This window comes from Electrophorus electricus, chromosome 11 (genome assembly GCF_041902795.1).
Source record: "Electrophorus electricus isolate QZ-2024a chromosome 11, ASM4190279v1, whole genome shotgun sequence".
Lineage (NCBI taxonomy): Eukaryota > Metazoa > Chordata > Actinopteri > Gymnotiformes > Gymnotidae > Electrophorus > Electrophorus electricus.
In genome coordinates this window covers 27,469,621-27,488,604 of record NC_137507.1, presented here as the reverse complement: position 1 = coordinate 27,488,604, position 18,984 = coordinate 27,469,621, and the positions used below count along the sequence as shown (strand labels likewise).

At 47.5% G+C, this 18,984-nt stretch overlaps 1 protein-coding gene across 2 annotated transcripts; it reads left to right on the top strand.

The window, feature by feature from the left end:
* Positions 1-1,076: 1,076 nt before the first annotated feature.
* On the top strand, positions 1,077-18,470 carry chico. 2 transcript variants are annotated; one of them, XM_035528382.2, is made up of 7 exons: positions 1,077-1,987; positions 10,339-10,436; positions 11,370-11,433; positions 13,357-13,401; positions 13,607-13,669; positions 14,385-14,459; positions 14,743-18,470. In XM_035528382.2, exons 1-7 carry the CDS (start codon positions 1,961-1,963, stop codon positions 14,995-14,997), a joined length of 627 nt encoding a protein of 208 aa, XP_035384275.1. In that variant the 5' UTR covers positions 1,077-1,960; the 3' UTR covers positions 14,998-18,470. The 2 variants fall into 2 exon arrangements, with proteins under 2 accessions (XP_035384275.1, XP_035384274.1); XM_035528381.2 differs by having other exon boundaries at positions 1,080-1,987; positions 14,740-18,470.
* The last annotated feature ends 514 nt before the right edge of the window (positions 18,471-18,984 follow it).

Genomic DNA, 18,984 nt, shown 5'->3' with positions numbered 1-18,984 from the left:
CATAGGTGTGCTTTATAAGTGTATAATTACAAACTATCTGTGGTTATCCCTCTATGCTTTTCTTCGCAGCGGAGGTGTGGGTAATTCTGGTACAGGTGTATCTGGTGTATCCTGTCCTCTGAAGTAACATGTCCAATTGCTGTTGGCTGGTGGACAGCTATCACAGTACTTCAGCCTTTAGACAAGCATGGGGCTAGAGCACAACACACAAACAGCATCCACCATCCACTTATGGTTGTTGTGTTCAAACTTTTACTTTTTTTTTAAATTATGTGCATTTTTTATTATTTATGTGCATTTGTCTGAACACTACAGACATCGACCCTACCGGCAGGCAGCAAAACACAGCAATAACGCTTGGTAAAACTTCGTTTTTATATTCCCGTTTTTCTTCAGCAACAGGAATAATGACAGCAGCTGACAGCAATTTAGTTTTTGCCACTCCTTCCTAAACTACCCCTACTGTTATTGATTGCTTGTATGTCAGTTTTTGATTGGCCGATTGACTGACACATTGATAGAAACTTTCCTCACAAAGATCTTGGGTTGCCAAAAGCGTTATAATGCACCTTAAACGCCTTTTCTTCCGTGAGTGCAGCTCGGTTGCTGAAACCAGAGGGCTTCACCAGACGGGGGCAGCGCGAGGATGTAGAATAACTGCGACTCCTCATACCGCATCAGCACAAAGAAAATGGGACCTCGTGCAATCAGTGCAGATCCAAATCCCATTTTTAAACAGATAACTCTTTTAATTTAAAACCATATCAATGAGGTAATACAAAACAAGAACTAATTCGGGCCAGTTTCGGATTTCTTATTTTCTATGTTATCCGGGCCAGTAGTCCATATTGTTTTTTGTTGTATTATTTTTGCATTAGTATTACTTTCAACCATGGTTTTCTGGTTCACTGGACATGTTTAATAATTAACCACTCGCTTTAGTAGATTATATTGCCGTGTAAAAATCGATTTTACATAAGCAATGGATTTGTATACGCTGATTGCGTGGCCGTTTTCCGCTCCCGTGGGTGTGCGTGTAAAGTGCGGGGAGGAGTCGCTGTGCACTGGGCAGGAACAAAAGCACCCGTTTCTCGCGCACCTTCCAACCGGGGGGGCCCACGTTCCAACGGCGACACTTCCGCAAGCCGCAACCGGATCCGTTTGACATGTAAAACGGGGCCCTCGCGCGCACCAGCTCGCTCCCGCGGCGCACGGGGCCGCCAACATTCTGCAACGCCTCCTACGGGGTTTTTTTTTTCCGCTGCTGCGAGATCCGGAGAGACGCGGCGCTTTGACAGAGTACGAGCAACGCGATTTTTCGAAAATTGGTGGCTCGCGGAAATAGCGTCGCACCGAACTTTCGTGGACGATCCGTCGTGCGTGCCTGCGTGGGCGCGCGCGTCTTGGGGGATTTAACGGGGTTTCGTTTGCAACGTTAACAGGGTTTTGTTTGCAGTTTGTCTCGACTAACTTACCTGCTAGCCGAAGGGCGCGGGGTAGCGCCTACCTTCCTTCGTCGTGCGCGAAAACCCAGTGCAACTGTTGGATGAACGGCTTGGCAACTAGCCTACTACTGATGACATCTGCATATTTCGCTGAAACAGATTCCCCCCTTTTTCCATCCGGAAACTGTGCTTAGAATCCGTATCTTCGTTCTCCCGTGAAAACGAAGCGAGCTAGCTGAAAGTTGGGCTGCTAGCTGTAGCTGTAGCTGTAGCTGTGCGAGGCAGCGTCGGGAAGCTGGCGAGTTGTGCAAGGGTGAGCTTTTACCGAAGGGGCTTTAGGGAGCAGCTCATGCAAGTGAAAGACGGTGAGGGCTTTTCGTCGACAAACTGCAAAATTGAGAAGCGCTGAGGAGCAAAGCGCCGAAATTTAGCAGACGAGGAGACCAAACAAAGAGGTTTTCGATCCAAAGCGTTTTATTTCGTTAGGCGAAAAAAAAAAACAACAAAAAATTGACATGATGTTTCCACAAGCCAGACACTCGGTAAGTGCATCATCGGGTATTTGTATCTGTGTGTGTGTGTGTGTGTGTGTGTGTGTGTGTGTGTTACGTTGTTTAGTGCTACACGGTTTTCACGCACTTGCTAACCCTGCAAATCTCTGGGCTTTACTGAAACCTTGCGACCGCTCGCGGCTTTCGCGTGCACGTACGCTGTGCTGTTGCAGTTCAGGGGCACGTGTGTCCGTGCGTTGGAAAAGAACTGCATAACAGGTGGGGTCCTTCACGTGCATACGTGTTTGGGTGAATCTGGACCTCAGGTGTTCATGGTGACCACGTAGACTCTGTCATTTTGCTTTGTTCTAAAAAAAAAAAAAAACGCGTGATCGTAGGTTTGCTTTTTTTTGGCTCCACAACAGCTAACACCTTTCCAACCTTGCGCGTGAACATGAGGTAAGTGGGGGTTTTTTTTTGTTTGTTTTGCTTTTTGTTTTGTTTTTTCCATATTGGTGACGATGCACCACCATTTAGTAAACAAAAGCTTGAATATTTGATGACTATTGCTACTGGCAGTTCGTGACGTTGGCTAAAGCGTAGGGTGTTGAACAGAGTGTGGTAGTGTTTCTCAGATACAGGCCTTCGTCTTGTTTTCATACACCTGTTTCGTGGTCATTGGCCCATGTGTCCAGTCAGGTGTGTTGGGGCAGGGAAACGGCGCTCCAGTGGGGAGGGCGCTGGCGATCGGCGTGGTTTGAGAAGTGTTTTTGCCCTGTACAGAACATGATAAACTGGTCCTGTAGAAGTACATCGTCAGATTGCCTTGAGTTTATGTATAATGACCGTTCATGTAAAAATATAGCGTGTGTATATATATATATATTATATATATATATATATATAATATTTTAAACACACACACCATATACACTAATGCCTTTTATTCTGTGTTGGCCTGACCTCTCAAACCACAATGAATCTATTAATTCCGACACATGGACGACCAAAGTTCTTTACATTACTTCCTTTTTGTTTTTAACAAATAAAGGTACCAACTTAAAAAGGTCAAGTGTGGTTGCCAGATCCCCCTCACACATCCTCCCCCCCTCTTTCTTTTTTTTTTTTTTTTTTAAAACCCAGCTTCAGTTGTTTCTTTTCCCTGAATGAAGGTCCCTGCGCACGCCCCTGTGCCCCATAATGAGTCCCCTGTTGTTGGTTTTGTTTAGTGCTGATCCTAATTGAGCCTCCCTGGTCCGCAACACAAACAGATCTTTATGCGCAAACACAAGGTCCCCGAGTGCAAAAGAGAAGACGCTCTGTAATTAACGAGTAAAGCGCTCAGAACTGCACCTGCGGCCAAGATTAGTGCCCGTCCTCTGCCGTTTCAGCCAAGCCCAAGGAATACACAGGAATGCCATTCATGTTTTCCAAGTGAAGAATGCTGCGGGGTTTTTCCTCACCATTTGAGTTCTGTCATCTCAAATGGCCGTAGTGCCGAGTCTGTCCAGCTCTCTTTATAAATGCTGCTTATTCATGACATTCCTGTGTACATGTTGTTCATCTTGATCAATAATCTCACACTGTCTGAGCTTCACTTATTGCTGGACGATGTAACCAACGGAAAAGTTGTCGGAAGACCTTAACGACTTTCAGTACAACTAATGCGTTCATTATGATGGAATCCTCTCTATGTCCCTAAATCCATAAAAAGGCACACAAACTTCCAAATCTGGGATTAACCATGGCATTCTCAGTTGCGCTTTCAATCTAGGATTAGACGTAACTGCTGGATCTTCAATTGAATCTTGACCTTTGGGACTTGGGTTCATCTTCTAGGACAGAGAGAGAATGTGAGTTCAGACTGTCTTTCCAGGTTGACCAGGGAGCTTCTGAGGATGATGGAATTATTTTGGTGTTGATGGGATGGGGGGGATTGTTCTGTCTTAAAAAGCCGTTGAAGGGCCGCTCCTCGGTGGATTTGGTGTTCCCGTTTCCTGCCCAGGGCTGTGCTCCGAGCGCACTGATAACACAAACGCTGTCCGCCTTCGATGTTTCACTATTGAAAACTTGCTGGCACCACGTCTGAAGTCTTCTTGGGGTTTCCACCATACAAAATCGTAAAGGATTGATGGAGGGTCCAGGGAACCAAAAGAGTAATCAGGCTGGCGTTGTCAACTGTGGCTTCAAATATGTGCCCATATGCCAACCATCTTTTCATCTTGCAGTCCTTTAACCTTTTATTAAAATGCTTTGTGGTGCATGTTTCCTGTTTTGTAGTCCTAGTGATGGGAGATGTATCAGGAAAAATTGCATGTCAAAAGGCAATTCTTTTTATTGTGGTAGGGTTCCAGGAAGCACCTTGCTGGACACTCCTTCAGTACTCTTATTTTGAATCCTGGCACCTGGGTTTCTCCTTGTCATTTACTTGTGATGCAGTATCTAGCCAAATATTCATTGCATTGCATTAAGCCTGGCAAACCACAAAGTAAATCCACGTTGCTGGCTAAAATGCTGTATGCTGACGCATGCAAGCTCTCATGCTGTTATTTCAGCCTGTTATTACAGCACATTAATAAATGACTACTGTTCTAACATGCTACAACAATCCTCGTGCTGAAGTTGTGTTCTGCTGTTCCTAACTGCAGATACCTGGATGTAATGATGCACATAACACACAACCATCATTCCAAGCTCCTGTGATATCAGATCTTCATACTTTTATGGAGGGGAAAAAAAGAGCTGCACCTCTCATAACTGCAGACTAATGCTAGGTGATCTACATAAACCTGAGAACGTAGACGTTTAAGTGTGAAATGCTTGCATGGGGCTTTTCTGTAGCTTTGACAATGTGTATAGTCTTGCATCAAGACATCCTGATTTTCCAGCTGGGTCTTTGTGTCACCGTGGCCGTTTTTGAACGTCTTCCACCGTGCCTGCCTAATGCAATGCGAAATTCATCACTGCGTGAAACTCAACATGATTCTGAACGGTGTCCTTACAAGCCCAGCGCTCCAGACCTCGTGGTCTGCGGTTCCTTCCTAGCCGAGCAGCTCTCCGAGACGGCTCCCTGCTGCAAGACGCATCCTCTTGTTGCTCGGCTCCGCCCATGCCGGCGTGTCCGTTATCCAATCGTATAGCCTTATGGTTCTTGTTTGAGGGAAGATAAAACGCCACCTGGTACTTTATGGGGAGGAATTACTACACAGTGCCGTGGTTTTCTCCGCCCACTGGCTGACTACTCCATCCGGGCTTCTGGGGCCTGGTTTGCTGTGACCACGGAGGACGGTGGTGATGGAGAAGATGACGGACAGGGAGGTGATGGAGTTGTGGTTCTTGGGTACGGGTGGTGCGAAGGGTGATTTGACTTCAAAAATCATTGTTTTCATTGTGGGCGGTAGGTTCCCGCTGTGCTGTGCCTCGGCGTGTCTATCCATCCAGTGGAGTCCAGGGCACAGCTAGGCTGCATGAAGCAGAGAGGGATTCTACCACGTAAGCACCATTTGATAGCGGAGTGACTGGCAAACTTGCGCAGCGATCGTAAAGCGTTGGCTGGGGTTTTTCTAAGTGATTTGTGAGACACGCGAGTCTATGCCGGTCCAGGTGTGACGGGGCCGGGAGACTGGGTCGGTCCCACCTTCAGAGCTGGCAGCACACACTTGTGCTGCACATCCCTGCCACAGAGAAAGGAGGGGGACCGGGTGGGTGCAATCATCTCCACACCCCACCCCCCCGCTTCAGTGTGCATACTCGCACCTATCCAGCTGTGTGTGAAATGCTTCATCTGCCAGCAGTGGCACACAGCCCAGAGTGTGTGTGCTACTACCCCGCCATCATTTTTCAGTTTTTCTATCACACTCACTAAACATGTAGACTGGAGGGGGCCACTTGCTCTTTTGGTTTCTCAGGCATGCACGCTTTTATTCACATTCTGCCTAACACACACACACACACCCCCTCAGAGGGCTGACTATGTTTATTACTGTGTGTGTGTGTATAATGCATTTTAGAGGGAGGTCTGAGGCCAGTGCTTGAGGACATGATTAAGGCAGGTTGAATTAGCGCACCCCCCCCCCCCCCCCCCCAGAAAACCCCCAGCAGGACCGGAGGTTAATCCCTCACAGTTCCGATCAACACTAAATAAACACACGCGCGTGCACACACACACCACCCCCCTCTGTCTTTCCCCCTTTCTTTTCCCAAATACGCACAGAGCATCTGCATATTTTGAAGCAAGTAATAGAGCAGTTCGGGTGTTGAACCTAAATCCCGTTGTCATTCTCTACCGAACACACTGAACGCATCAGTCTTATTGCAATGTCGAAGAAATAAATGATACACATATGAAAGCATGAAACGAAAAGTGACATGACCAAACGACAGTTGTGTCGCAGAAACCACTGATACTGTGTGCAAAGATCCAGCGTGTAAAAGGCCCGGTCCATTTTTAAAAGTGCGAGAATGGTATACGGAGGGCGATGTGGACTGTCCTGCGCTCGATAATAGATATTATCATTTATAGCAGCAATTTAAGCGTCTGCCGATATCCACTAAATTATCGTGATCTAGTGTTCCACCCCTTACCCCTTTCATTGGCTGAGATCAATATTCACCTTGAACTTCATGGTTATATTTTATTTTGCATATTTCCATCCACGTTCAGGGCTGGATTGTTTCTCTTAAATAACAGACTACATAAACGTGTCACTATCCGTTTGATTTAAATTGACACGTTGAACAACAATTAATTATGACCATAGCAAATACCAAGTTATGACTACACTCGGATTTTCAGAATGGCAAAGAAGGCTGGATTGGCATACAAGGAATTCGGCAAAGCTCCCAATGCCTGTGTCCGTGGAGAGTTGATGCGTTTGTGTGAAACCGCGTGTATGCAGGGGAACTGTAACAAAGCACATGTTCTGCAGCAGGTTGTAAACGTTATTTCGCATTCAACACGAAGCGAAGTTCTGCCATTCCGTTGCAGTGCCAGGCGAGGTCTCTCAGCATTCCTGGTGGCACCGAATTTTAAATGTATTATTTTTTTCTGCTTCTCGCCAATTTCGTCAAAGGTTTAATGGCATTGTATTTACTGTAGTTGTGCTATAATTGAGGTTACCTTTGTGTGCTTTGATAACAATTTTGCTGTTTTACGTTCAGGAATCACACTTTCAGCAGAACATCGTGGTTTAGGCTGATGATTAAGAAAATTGTAGAGCTTTAGAATGACCGTGAAATGCAGTGCATTGTGCCTTAGTAAGGCTGCAGTGTAAGCTAATATGGAACTGCTGTAAAAGGGGGTGTGGAGCATAATCGCTTTCACAGCGCTAACATCGTTCATCACAGTAATGCTACAGACCACGGCGGTTTTGTCAGAGTGACGTTGCCCGAGCTGTGAGGGTCCGAGTCTTCTCTTCAGCAGGGTAGCCTCTGAAAACGCCCGCCGGAAATAGTGTAGAACTGGCTAAGAGCCTTCATCCCAACCACTGCTGCGTCGTTAACCTTTCACATGTGTATAAAGCGTTGAATGCAGAGTGGGAGCGTAGAACACGTAATTCCGCTCTGGAACGCTTTGAAACCTGTACGTATATACGCCGAGTACGGGCTGGAAGTTCCAAGGTCAAAGTGGGAAACACCCCCCAAAGTGGTTGGGAATGACCGTGTTAAGATCACGTGGGACTTCCAGATCCAGACTGGTAAGACGGTAATGGCTAACCAAGCGGACATAGTAGTGATGGACAAACAGCAGTACAGGGCCGTAGTGAGAGATGCAGCATTTGCGAGTGATGGCAACATCAGGAACAAGGAACAAGAAAAGCTGAATACCAAGGGCTGAGAGAAGAGCTGGAGAAGATGTGGAAGGAGAAGCCAACAGCGGTTCCCGTGGGAGCACTAGGGGCTGTGACCCCAAACCTGGGAGAATGGCTCCAGCAGAACCCAGGAACAACATCTGAGCTCTCGATCCCAGACTGCTGTCCTGGGGACAGCTGAGATGCGAAGCAGGTGGATCCAAACTTGAAGGAAAGAGAGAGACTGTTTGGAGGAGGGCAGAATGGGTAAAATGATTATACAATATATATGTCTGCCGAAGATTCGGGGGGTGATGGCAGTGTACTGTAGATGTGGTAATCCAAACTGTTGAAGTTTTCCAGAGAAAAGGGGTGTTTTGGAACAAGGTTCTACATTAGCTGTGCAAGCAAAGCGCTTCTGTCCAAAATGTCCTGGTTCTCTGAAAATCCTGTCTACTTCACTACAGTTTGGACTCTGTGTGTGTGTGTGTCTCTCACGCGCCTCACTTGCATGCGTTAAAGGACTTGATCCCGTCTTTTTCTGCAGAGGTTCTCTGGAGCAGGTGTTCAGTGCCCTTCCTACACACACACACACACACACACACACACACACACACACTTTCTACTAACAAAAGCCGACTCCTAACAGATCTGAGTGCCCTCCTCTGCCTCGTACCCACGCTTCTGCTAATGTGTTTGTGAACTCACACTTGCATGCAAGCACGCGCACACACACACACACACACACACCCAGCAAACGATAATTGCACAGAGATCAGTCATCCTGTCAAAGCACGCTATGTGCGCGCACACGCACGCAGCGCAAAGAGGAATTGCACAAAGATTTTAGTTTTCCTGTGAAAGTGTGCAAGGTCCCTCCTCTTCTCTCCAGCACACACAAGCTCGATTTGAAACAAAAACACAGTTAGGAACCCAGAGGGGTGTGTGTGTTGAGGGGTTGTCGGTGGGAGTGTGAACGCATGCTAGTGCACACTTGTATGTGTGCTTGACACAGTGCAACAGCAGATGTCTGGGGCACAGAGGCCAAAGCCCTTCATTAGCATCACAAAGAGAACACTCTGTACAAACCCCCACTACACAACGGCAAGCTCTCTCTCAGCGCGCTCTCTCTCTCTCTCTCATTCGCTAGCACTCTTTTCACTCACTCACTGCCCCTCCCCTCCGCTTCCTTTTGAGTAGGAGTGTGTGTGGGTCACAGGTGAGGCTGATGATGGTCTGTAGCAGGCTACTCTAATTGATTTCTAATGGTAGAGGCACAGGAGAGGGATTACCGAGATCCTCCACAAAGTCCCCTAGCAACCGCACACGCACGTGCACCCACCCAACCCTCGTCGTTCGCCCCTTCACCTACAGGGCTGACTAACCTCTGTACAAGTATTTGAGCAAAATACAGAAGAAAGATGAGTAGAATCTGTAAGGAAACGCAGCACACGGAGTACTTCTGCTGTTTGTAATATAAACCCGCAGATTTTTAGGCTAAATAGTGATGGATGAAGTCGGTCTTTGAGGCCAAGAGAAAGCCGCTGCGTGCATCTTAAGGACCCATGGTGCACTTCCTGTCTTGCCAGGCCCAGCCGCTCCTAAGAGGAAGTGTTTAATGGGCCCCTCGTGCCACTGTGTTCCTCATTTCCTGACGGCAGCTTACTGGGCGTGATGTCAGCATGCCCTCTGAACCCAGGAATACAGACTGGCTGCATCTCAAACTCCCACACTGCTCTGGGGCTGTGTGTGTGTCCAGTCATGGCCAGCGATGCCCTGTAGTACTTCGTGTGTGACTGTGTCCTCTGTATACTGTAGGGGTGTGGGTGTGTTAGGATATTTACTGCAGGTGGATATTACTAAAAGTCCTTTTTCTCTGTGTGCGTTAGACACACAGAGAGGATACGCATGCGTGTGTGTGCATGTTGAAGAACAATAAGCCCCCTGAGGAGAAACAGTGGGCCACACAGCAACTCCGCAGACACTACAGGAGAGAACTGCCTGAACACACACACACACACACAGCACATTTGGCCTACAAAGCAATTGCACCACATTATTGTTAATAATAATAATAATAATAATTATAATTATTATTATTATTATAAATATACGTATATAATATTATACATGCCTGGATTTTCAGACTTGCGCAGGCGTATGTGCTGTGGTCCTCGCTATCACTGCATATTACACATCTAAGATATTGCACATCTAAGATCTCCCAAGTGAACAGTGAGTATGTGCTGTACAACAAACGTGTTTGCTTCCTGGTTTAAGGCACACAGCTTTTAGGGACATTTTGGGTTTTTTTTTTTTTTGGTTTTTTTTAAGGTTAATCATTATATTGTCAATAACCCCACTGGGCATACAGTCAAACCAAAGGCAATTCTCATTTTGAATATATTCTTGTATTTGATGTCTTGTGTGCTCACGGCCAATGACACCCAAACACAGGTGGCGACATTCCGTATATCTTCATCATAACAGAGATCAGAGATGTGGGGCAGAGGGGGCGCACTCGCGTTAGCTCTGGCTCGGTTCATTTGATTTGCCACGTGCTCTTGTGCGCCAGCTCTCGTGTTAAACATGTGACCTCACGACCCTTTGCAGGCCACGTCTCAGTCCACACAGCAGCTGAAGTTCACGACCTCGGACTCCTGCGACCGCATCAAAGATGAATTCCAGTTCCTTCAAGCACAATATCACAGGTATGCCCATACCCAACTTTGTGTGTGTGCGTGCATGCGTGCATCTGCCTGTCCCTGTTTTCGTCAGACAGCTGAGACGTGGGGAATGTGGGTCATCTTAGATTGGGGGCGGGGCTTCCTTCCTCCCTCTTCCATGTTCTTCCTTCTCGCGTGCTGCCGGATCAGAGAGAAACAGACGGCGGGCGTCCGAGACACCGCATTGGCCGAGTTCCACCCAGCGCTAGCAGACAGAGCAGACCATGAACGGAGGTGTAGATGGCTCCTTGGATGAAAGGGAGGAGGAGTGTGTGGGCCGACACGCGGGTCAAGAGCGCGCGGCCGGCGTTCAGCTCCCAGCATGCTCAGCTGCAGCCGCTGCGCTCTCTTATCAGGACTTTAACATTTAGGAGCTGAGAGGGGCTCCTAGAACTGGCTATATTCTGCCACTTGACCAATCAGATTTTTAGTTTGGTACCATCCAATCATGGCGGTTCCAGTGAAACCAGGTTGTCATGGTGATAAAAATGTTGTGGAGTTTTTTTTCCCCTTGGGAGAAAGGATTAGGTGAAGTGGAAATGATGGCCTAGAGAAAAACGTGCGGTTGGGGGGGGGGGGGTGTGTGAGTCAGGGAGAGAGACAGCGAGAGAGACACACACCACCCCTTTCCCAAACACTTCAGACTGGAATGTAAATATTTTAGCTGATACATATACACACTGGCACAGATTGTTTCAGCAATGACACAAACACTACACACTCCCACATGCCCCTATACACACACCCACACACCCAAAACATCCTTAAACGGTTCTCGCCCAGATGAGATGCGTTTTGTCTCTCACTGCATGTGCTGACTGAGTCACTTTTATCCTCCTCCCTTATTCTCTCTGTGTGTGTGTGTGTGTGTGTGTGTGTGTGTGTGTGTGTGTGTGTGTGTGTCCTTTCCTGACCCAGTCTTAAGCTGGAGTGTGATAAGCTGGCCACAGAGAAATCTGAGATGCAGCGTCACTACATCATGGTGAGTCATTCCTTTATCAGTGAATGAATGAACAGCCCAATCACACCTTGAGGTCAGTGTTTATGGGCCATTTGACCTGTGCTTCGTCACTCTGCTCTTATCTGCCTGAGGGACCTGAGCACAGTCAGCAAGCCAGAATTGCACAGGGACTCTCTGAACTTTCTTGATTAACACCCTATCATTTTTAGGATTCTTTTCACCCAAAATTAATTTCCAAAACCACATTCATTGGTGGTTTTGGAAATGTATTATAGATACAGGGCAGTCAGTCACTTTGTTTTTATTTACATTCTTTTGTAATATTTTGTGAAGAAACTTGGGTGTGACGAAACAAATGAAACTGTAGTATGCGTTACATTAAATAATACTAGTATTAGTCAGGTCAGGCTTGGGTTTAAAGCTTTGTGATCTGTGTGTGGTTGTGACCTGTTTAAAGCGTGCACAGCCCTTGGGCATCCTTAATTACCACGGGTTACTTCACATTAATTAACGGGTAATAACATGCCGTTTAAATTATACTGGGCCTGGAAACGCGCCGTGTGATGGCCAGCCAGAGTGTGCAGCCCACTGTAATTACTGCAGCTTAGCCTGTCCTCCCCTCCTCCCCTCCTCTCCTCCCCTCCTCTTCCCTCCTTCTGCTGTGGTGCATCCCCCCGCTGCACTTTAAGCCCAGTTTGCCTCCCTATCAGTGCTTTGTTTACACACATCTGTCAACCTCTCTCTCTCTCTCTCTCTCTCGCTTGCTTGCTTACTCAGTCTTTCATTTTTTGCTATCTTCCGTCACCTTTTAGTCATATGCAGATTTTGAAAATGTATTCAAGCAGGGTTGAAGATTAGTCATATTAATATGCATTCATGTGAATGACATCATCTGAAATGGGTTCTGTAGGAGTGGTGAGCTGGCCTGTCCCCTGGGTCGCCCCCAGTTTTCCATCCTATCTGAATATCGAGCGGTCATCAGCCAATCCCAGTGTGCCGCCGATGGCATCTTGCGCTCGCTCTTGCTCCCTTCTCGCTCTCTCGCGCTCACTCTTGTTCTCCCCTACACTCACTCAACAGGCCACGCCCCTCCCCTTAAACCCCATCCTCTGCGCCTTTCCGCACCTGGCTCGCGTTCCCCAGACACGCGGCCTTTGGGCTCGCCCGCCCTTTCGCCCCAGAAACGTTCTATTGATCGGCTTTAAAAGTGAAATCGAAGGAGCCGGCAGGCTTATCGACCGGCCCGTAGCCCGTCGATAGGGGTGAGTGTTGTAACAGCAGTTTATCAACAGAACGGCCACGTCCCCGGGGGATCGTGGGGGGTGCTGGATTTAAAATTCATCGCCGTGTTGCCCCCAAGCCAAAACGGGCTTGTATTCACTGCGGAGGGCACCATCCGCCGTAGTTGAGCTCGAATGGCGTTTTATCTCGGGCTTCCACTAACGCCGCCTCTGCTTGCGGCTCGTCTTGGGCGTTTTAAAAGTGTGTGCGATGGTTTGCCCTCAGATCCTCCAGTATGTGCCGTGTTTAGCGCTTAGCTTGACAAACGTGTTTAGCGCTTGTCCTTAAAGCCATGGCTCATGCAATTCACAAACACCTTTGCATGCGCACACACACACACACACACACACCCAGTCAGTAATCAGATTGCGGAGTGAGTGCGTGCATTTTAGTGCGGTCCTAATTTATCAATTTGCCACGCTAATCTCATTTGGAGCTGGCCACTGCGCAGCCACACTCGCATTACATCCTGCTGTCGTCATGGCGAGCAAACCGACTGAGTGCAGTGCGTTCGTACCGGGGAATGGCGAGCGTGCGCCGGACCACGTTGCCCACCGGTGGCCCAACGCCTCAACCTGCCTTGGCCCGTCTTGCACGCCTGGCGGGTGGTGAGCAGCAGCCAGCTTAATGCAGCCCTTCCTGTTCTGCCATTTCCTTCCATAGTACTACGAGATGTCCTACGGGCTCAACATCGAAATGCACAAACAGGTAAGTGGACCACGTCGCCACTTGAACAGAACCGCAGGAATCTCATTTTGAGGTATTCATATGGATCGCTAAGGGGTGTGTGTGTGTGTTAAGGTCTTAGGCCTCTGTTTGTCCTCTTAGACACGAACCTGCGCTCGGACTGAGTGGACGGGAGCGTGTGCGTTTTGGTGTGCCAGTGTTGAATCACCTTGTGTTCTTTCGGTAGGCCGAGATTGTGAAGAGGCTGAACGCTATCTGTGCCCAAGTGCTGCCCTACCTCTCCCAGGAGGTAGGCGTGACCCCGGCACCCGCCACCAGACCACCGACACCACGGCCTCCCCGCTGCCGTCGACCAGACGTGCCAGACGTGGGCATAAATATTCAAGCAGCATAGGCTATTCATAGCTCGGGGTGCAGCAACCAAGGCTCCCGAGAGTACCGGGGGAATTCTAATTTCCCACACAAATCTGAATGGGTCTCCTCATTGGGAGAGAAATTGCACGCCCCATCAACACCGCCGAAGCAAATTAGCTTTGTGCATCACGTTTGATCCACCTCGGCCCTTGCGCTGAGGAGTCCTATATCGTCATGGTTACTAGACAGTACATAGTGCAGCATGGGTGTGCGAAACACGTCGGTGCCTGTTTTCCGTTCGAGAGCCTAGCCCACCCACTGCGACCTCGGTGCTAGAACTGGGCCACAGACTGAACTGGGCCACAGACTGAGTGGCTACTACGCACATTTTATGCAGGAGTTCTCATTTTTGTGGTATTGATTTTCTGTCGTCTATGTGATTATTTCTGTCATCTATAAGAACGTCTGTGCGTTAAATAACCAAGCCTGGCGTACCACTTTGCTACCGCTGTTTACAGTCCTGAGGTGTGTTTGTAATGATCACATCTGCCAATAATTGCGAGGTGTATTTTTCAGAGAAATAAAGTGTGTGTGCGTGCGTGCATGTGTTTGCGTGCGTGTGTGTGTGTGTGTGTGCGTGCCGGGTCCAGCACCAGCAGCAGGTCTTGGGAGCAATTGAGAGAGCCAAGCAGGTCACTCCACCAGAGATGAACTCCATTATTCGGGTAGGCTGCGTGTGTGTGTGTTTGTGTACAGTAACTAACCATGTTCCCCTTCACAAACTTTTTGTTTGTGTCTGTGTTTGTGTTCTATTTCTGACTCGGCTTCATTCCTGTTTGTGTGCCTGCTCCCTCGTGTGTCTGTCTGTGTCTGTGTCTGTGTCTGTCTGTCTGTGTCTGTCTGTGTCTGTCTGTGTCTGTCTGTGTCTGTCTGTGTCTGTCTGTGTCTGTCTGTGTCTGTCTGTGTCTGTCTGTGTCTGTGTGTGTCTGTGTGTGTGTCTTGCAGCAGCAGCTCCAGGCCCACCAGCTCTCCCAGCTGCAAGGGCTGGCCCTGCCCATGACCCCGCTGCCCCTGGGCCTGACTCCGCCCACCCTGCCGGCTGGCTCCTCCTCCACGGGCCTTTTCTCCCTCTCCAGCATCCTGGCCTCGCAGGCTCACCTGGCCAAGGAGGAAAAGAGCGCCCGTGAGGCGGCTGTCGCCTCGGCTGCCGCCGTCGCCGCTGACAACCACCGGGGCGACGACGACGGCGACAAATCCGATTAGATCCGTGCCTCCTCTCCGAGACGGGCAGAGAGACCGAGAGGAGCTGGAGAGACACTCCGAGAAGAACGCCACCCTCGCTCAGTTCTCCCCTGTACCTCTCATCCCTTTTTGGCTCGAACTCTTTGCATGCTTCAGTTCAAATCAGTTCGTTTTTTTTTTTTTCTTTTTTTTTTTTTCTTTCCTGCATTTAACTTCCTGTGCCACATATTTTTCTGGTCCCCCGTCCCCATCTTCCGGCTCCACGTTCTAGTTCCTGGGCCGGGCCGTTCACCGTTCCTGTTCGGGTCGGCCAGGATATGCGTCCAGATAACGCTGTTGCTGTCGGAAGCCTCCGTCCGTTCCCCGCCTAATAATGTAGGTCAGAATCGCTTATGGATTAGGTGATGAGTGCAGATCGTCAGATCTCCTGAATTATGCATTAGAGGCGTATGAGGAGTGTTGCGCTAGTTCTCGATCATTTGTTTAATTAAAACATGACTTTCCTTAGCCTAGCTGAGCTTCTCATATTCGCAACGTCACCACTTCCCCTTGGGCCGGCGTGCGTTCCCCGGCGTCTGTCTGCGCAGGCAAGCGGCTTTCCGTCTTCTTTTGCGGTTTGCTCTCTCGCCGTCGGAGCGGGACACGTCTCAACGGCGGGCGGCTAAGCGCTGTGCGGTGGTTCGCTGGGATGCCCGATCATCCTCACAGCTCTGCCTCCCTCCCCCACTCATGCTCTCGCCGGGAACAGGCAGCTCCTGGCCTACATGAAACAGAAGCACCCTGCCTCCAGGCTGGTGGTAACTGTGTGGGCATGCAAAATTGATGCAAACTAGCTGGTATCCGAGAGAAAGTATACACTCTCTTATACAAATTATCTATCAACAACGCACTTCCTGCAGATATCGTAGCCCAGCGTATTTGCATGAAACCTGCACTGCTGTGGTCTAACGCTGTTGGTTAACACGTGGATAACACAGGCACGTGCTTTGCGTGAACCGTTTCCTGCGTAAAGGGTCAGAATGTTTGCATCCACCATGTTGTCCTAAAATAATGGGCCCGGTGATGTTTAGGGTCCTCGACATTGCGAAAGTTATTTGCATCACTGCTAAAGGCTAAACAGCATCACTCGGGGTTTGAACGTTTGGAGTAGCAGAAATGCAGGTCGGCGCTGCAGCTCGGGAGGTCGTCTGTTGTTTCGCTTCTCTTCTCAAAAGGACGGGTCATTTTGTCAGCTCAGCCCAGTGGCATCAGTGGAAGGTTTCAAAAAGTACAAAATATTTGCTGACTGAGAATAAGTTGTATTCAAGATGGGGTTCACTGAAAATGGTTAACTGTCGAATTAACAGTGGTGGTAATTCTAATAAGATGTTTGTAAAGTTTTTTTTCCATAACAATTCTCAGCGTGCTTGTCACTCAATAAAATGCAATGCCAGTAATAAAATGCTTTCCTAAGCAAACACGTTTAAAGATGTTGAAAGGTGCTTTGTGCTTTTTCTCTTAAGAAGCTGATGCACTTCCCATGGGGCTTAGTTTAGGGTGTTGTGCGCCTCAGCTGTCAGTCGGCTCCAAATCCGTAACAACCTAACAGTCCTTATGGACTTTAAATTCTGAAAAGGCTCCTGATCATGAAATGACAGCCATCATCTTTATATTATCACAATTATAGTAAATAGAATGTTTACAGCTTTAATTTCGCAGAAATCCGGGAAAGACTGCGTATATTTATAGGCTACTAAGGAAAAACAGCCTGCGTCAATTTTCAGCGAACCTCCCCTTTTCGTTTTTTCCTCACTTCACCGCAAGGTGGCAACATTTCTGCGAGACCACCGAGAGCGTTTTGTCAAAGGAGCGCAAATTTGCTTTTTAGGCTCGTACTACCTATGGTTGTATATAACGGGTAGTACTTCTTAAAACAGTCGGAACAGAATATTTGTACGCCGACTGTGGTATGACACTTTCTGAGTTATGAAAAGCATGTGTGGGTTTGTATGCTACGTGCTAGGGTTATGCCTCTTTTAAGTGCTGTATGTAATCAATACATACTATTGATAAGTGTCACGTGTGCAGGAAACGAATGTGATGTTCTCATATGAGGTTTGTTAGGTATTTTGTTGGGGTTTTTGGGGTATAAACTAAGTTGTTTTTGCTCTCGGGTCAGTACAGAGCTAGGACAGTAATTATCAACCCCTAAACAAGTATAGATTAATCATGTACACAACTACTGTGTGTGTTCTGTCATGGCTAGTTCAAAATTACATTTTGTTCCCCATTTAAATAATTTTTGGAGAATTTAGCTGTGTCACTGTCCAGTTAAGGTCGCTAGTTCGTACAATTTTAGAAATGCAAATTTTTAATCAAATTAGAATATTCTGTCGTCTTAATGAGTTTATTCGTTTGCATTTTGTGACGTGAATGCTGACACGTTGTCCTGCAGCAGGGCCTTCACTGTGTTATGCAGATTTGTTTCGGGTTTTTCATTCTGAATTGTTCAGTCGTTGCTCTTGATCACAACGAACAGGGCAGTGTCCCGTTAGACAGGCAGTATAACTCCAACAGGACCTTACTGGAATTCATAGAAAATGAATAGTATGTATGTACGTGTCTGTATGTGTTTGTTGTGAAGGGCCAATTTATATACATATATAAATATATCAATATACGTATACTTTTGTAAACATTTTGTATGTATAAAGCTACATTTATGTGTGGATGGGTGCGTCCAAGAGGACAGATGTTGTAGTGTATGCAGTTTTGACGCGGTGATAGATATATATACATGATATACGCACTGCTGTTAATGAACTTATTTTATAATAGGGCCTTAGTACGTGTGCATGCTGTTAACCTGTACAGGTACAAATAGATAGGCTGCTTACTTATTTGAACTGACTGTAGTTGTTAGTAGGTTGGCGGTATTGCCGGAGGATAAGCCCCCGTCTGGGAGCCCAAGGTGGCTTTTCTTTCTTTCTGTCTGTCTTTTCCTTGGTTGTTGGTTTCGGTCTTACAAAATAGCATACGTGAGTGTGTTTTCTGGGTGTTAGAATGATTTCCAAAGTGGCCGTGTAGTCGCTCTCCTGAGACCAGGTGCAAAGATGCCTCACTTTGACTCGATATATGTGTGTGACAAGCCGCATTCCCATGACTTGTACGGTCCGTTTTTTGAATTGGGTATCATGAAGTTCACTCGTTCTCGAATACCCAGCCGCCCATGCAAGTTACACAGAATACGGCCATTTCAAAACCAAACAAAAACACTTTGTAGCCTATCGGTTATGTTCAGCCTCTCTCATTTTGTGATGTAGGTAAAAAGATTTTGAGTGTATACTTGGCAAAAAAAAACGTGTGTTGTGTTCTAAAAATCAATATTACTGCTTTGTTGAAAAAACGTGGGGAAAAGAGAAAGATAAATACCTTTTATCTGTTCATGAATGAGATTCGGCAGTAAGGAAGTATTTATGGTGCCTTACAAATAAAAAGCTTCAGTGTACCTCTGATTGTGTGTGCCTGTCATATTTCTACATCCTCGTGAAATATCTCAGAAGTGCTCAATAAATAAGACCATAATTAAGACAAAGTGCCTAGGGTATAACACTAAATATAACGGCAAATTCTCACAGAGGAATTGGACCCACTATAAATTCTTCACCTTGCTTGGGTTTACGTGGGCTTGTCTGTCTGTCTGTCTGTGTGTCCAACCAGCTGCTCTATAGACTAGTGTATCTCCCACTGCACCCGAGCGGGCTGCTAAGAGGCGTTCCTTTCCTGTCCAGCAGGTGGAGCCATTTCCGCTTCACGCTGCCGTACCATTACAAGCAGTCCATGTTCACTGTCATCGCACGTTTCATGGACGTACAGCCTGGCACGGAAGCGTCCTTATGCGGGCATGCTTTCAGTCGTCATCTGACTCGAAGCTTTCAAAACTATGCACAAGATGCCGTGTCTAAATGTAAATTCTATGCCATTCCTACTCCTTTCTCCACCCGTGCTCTCCTACCATCCCACTTTGTT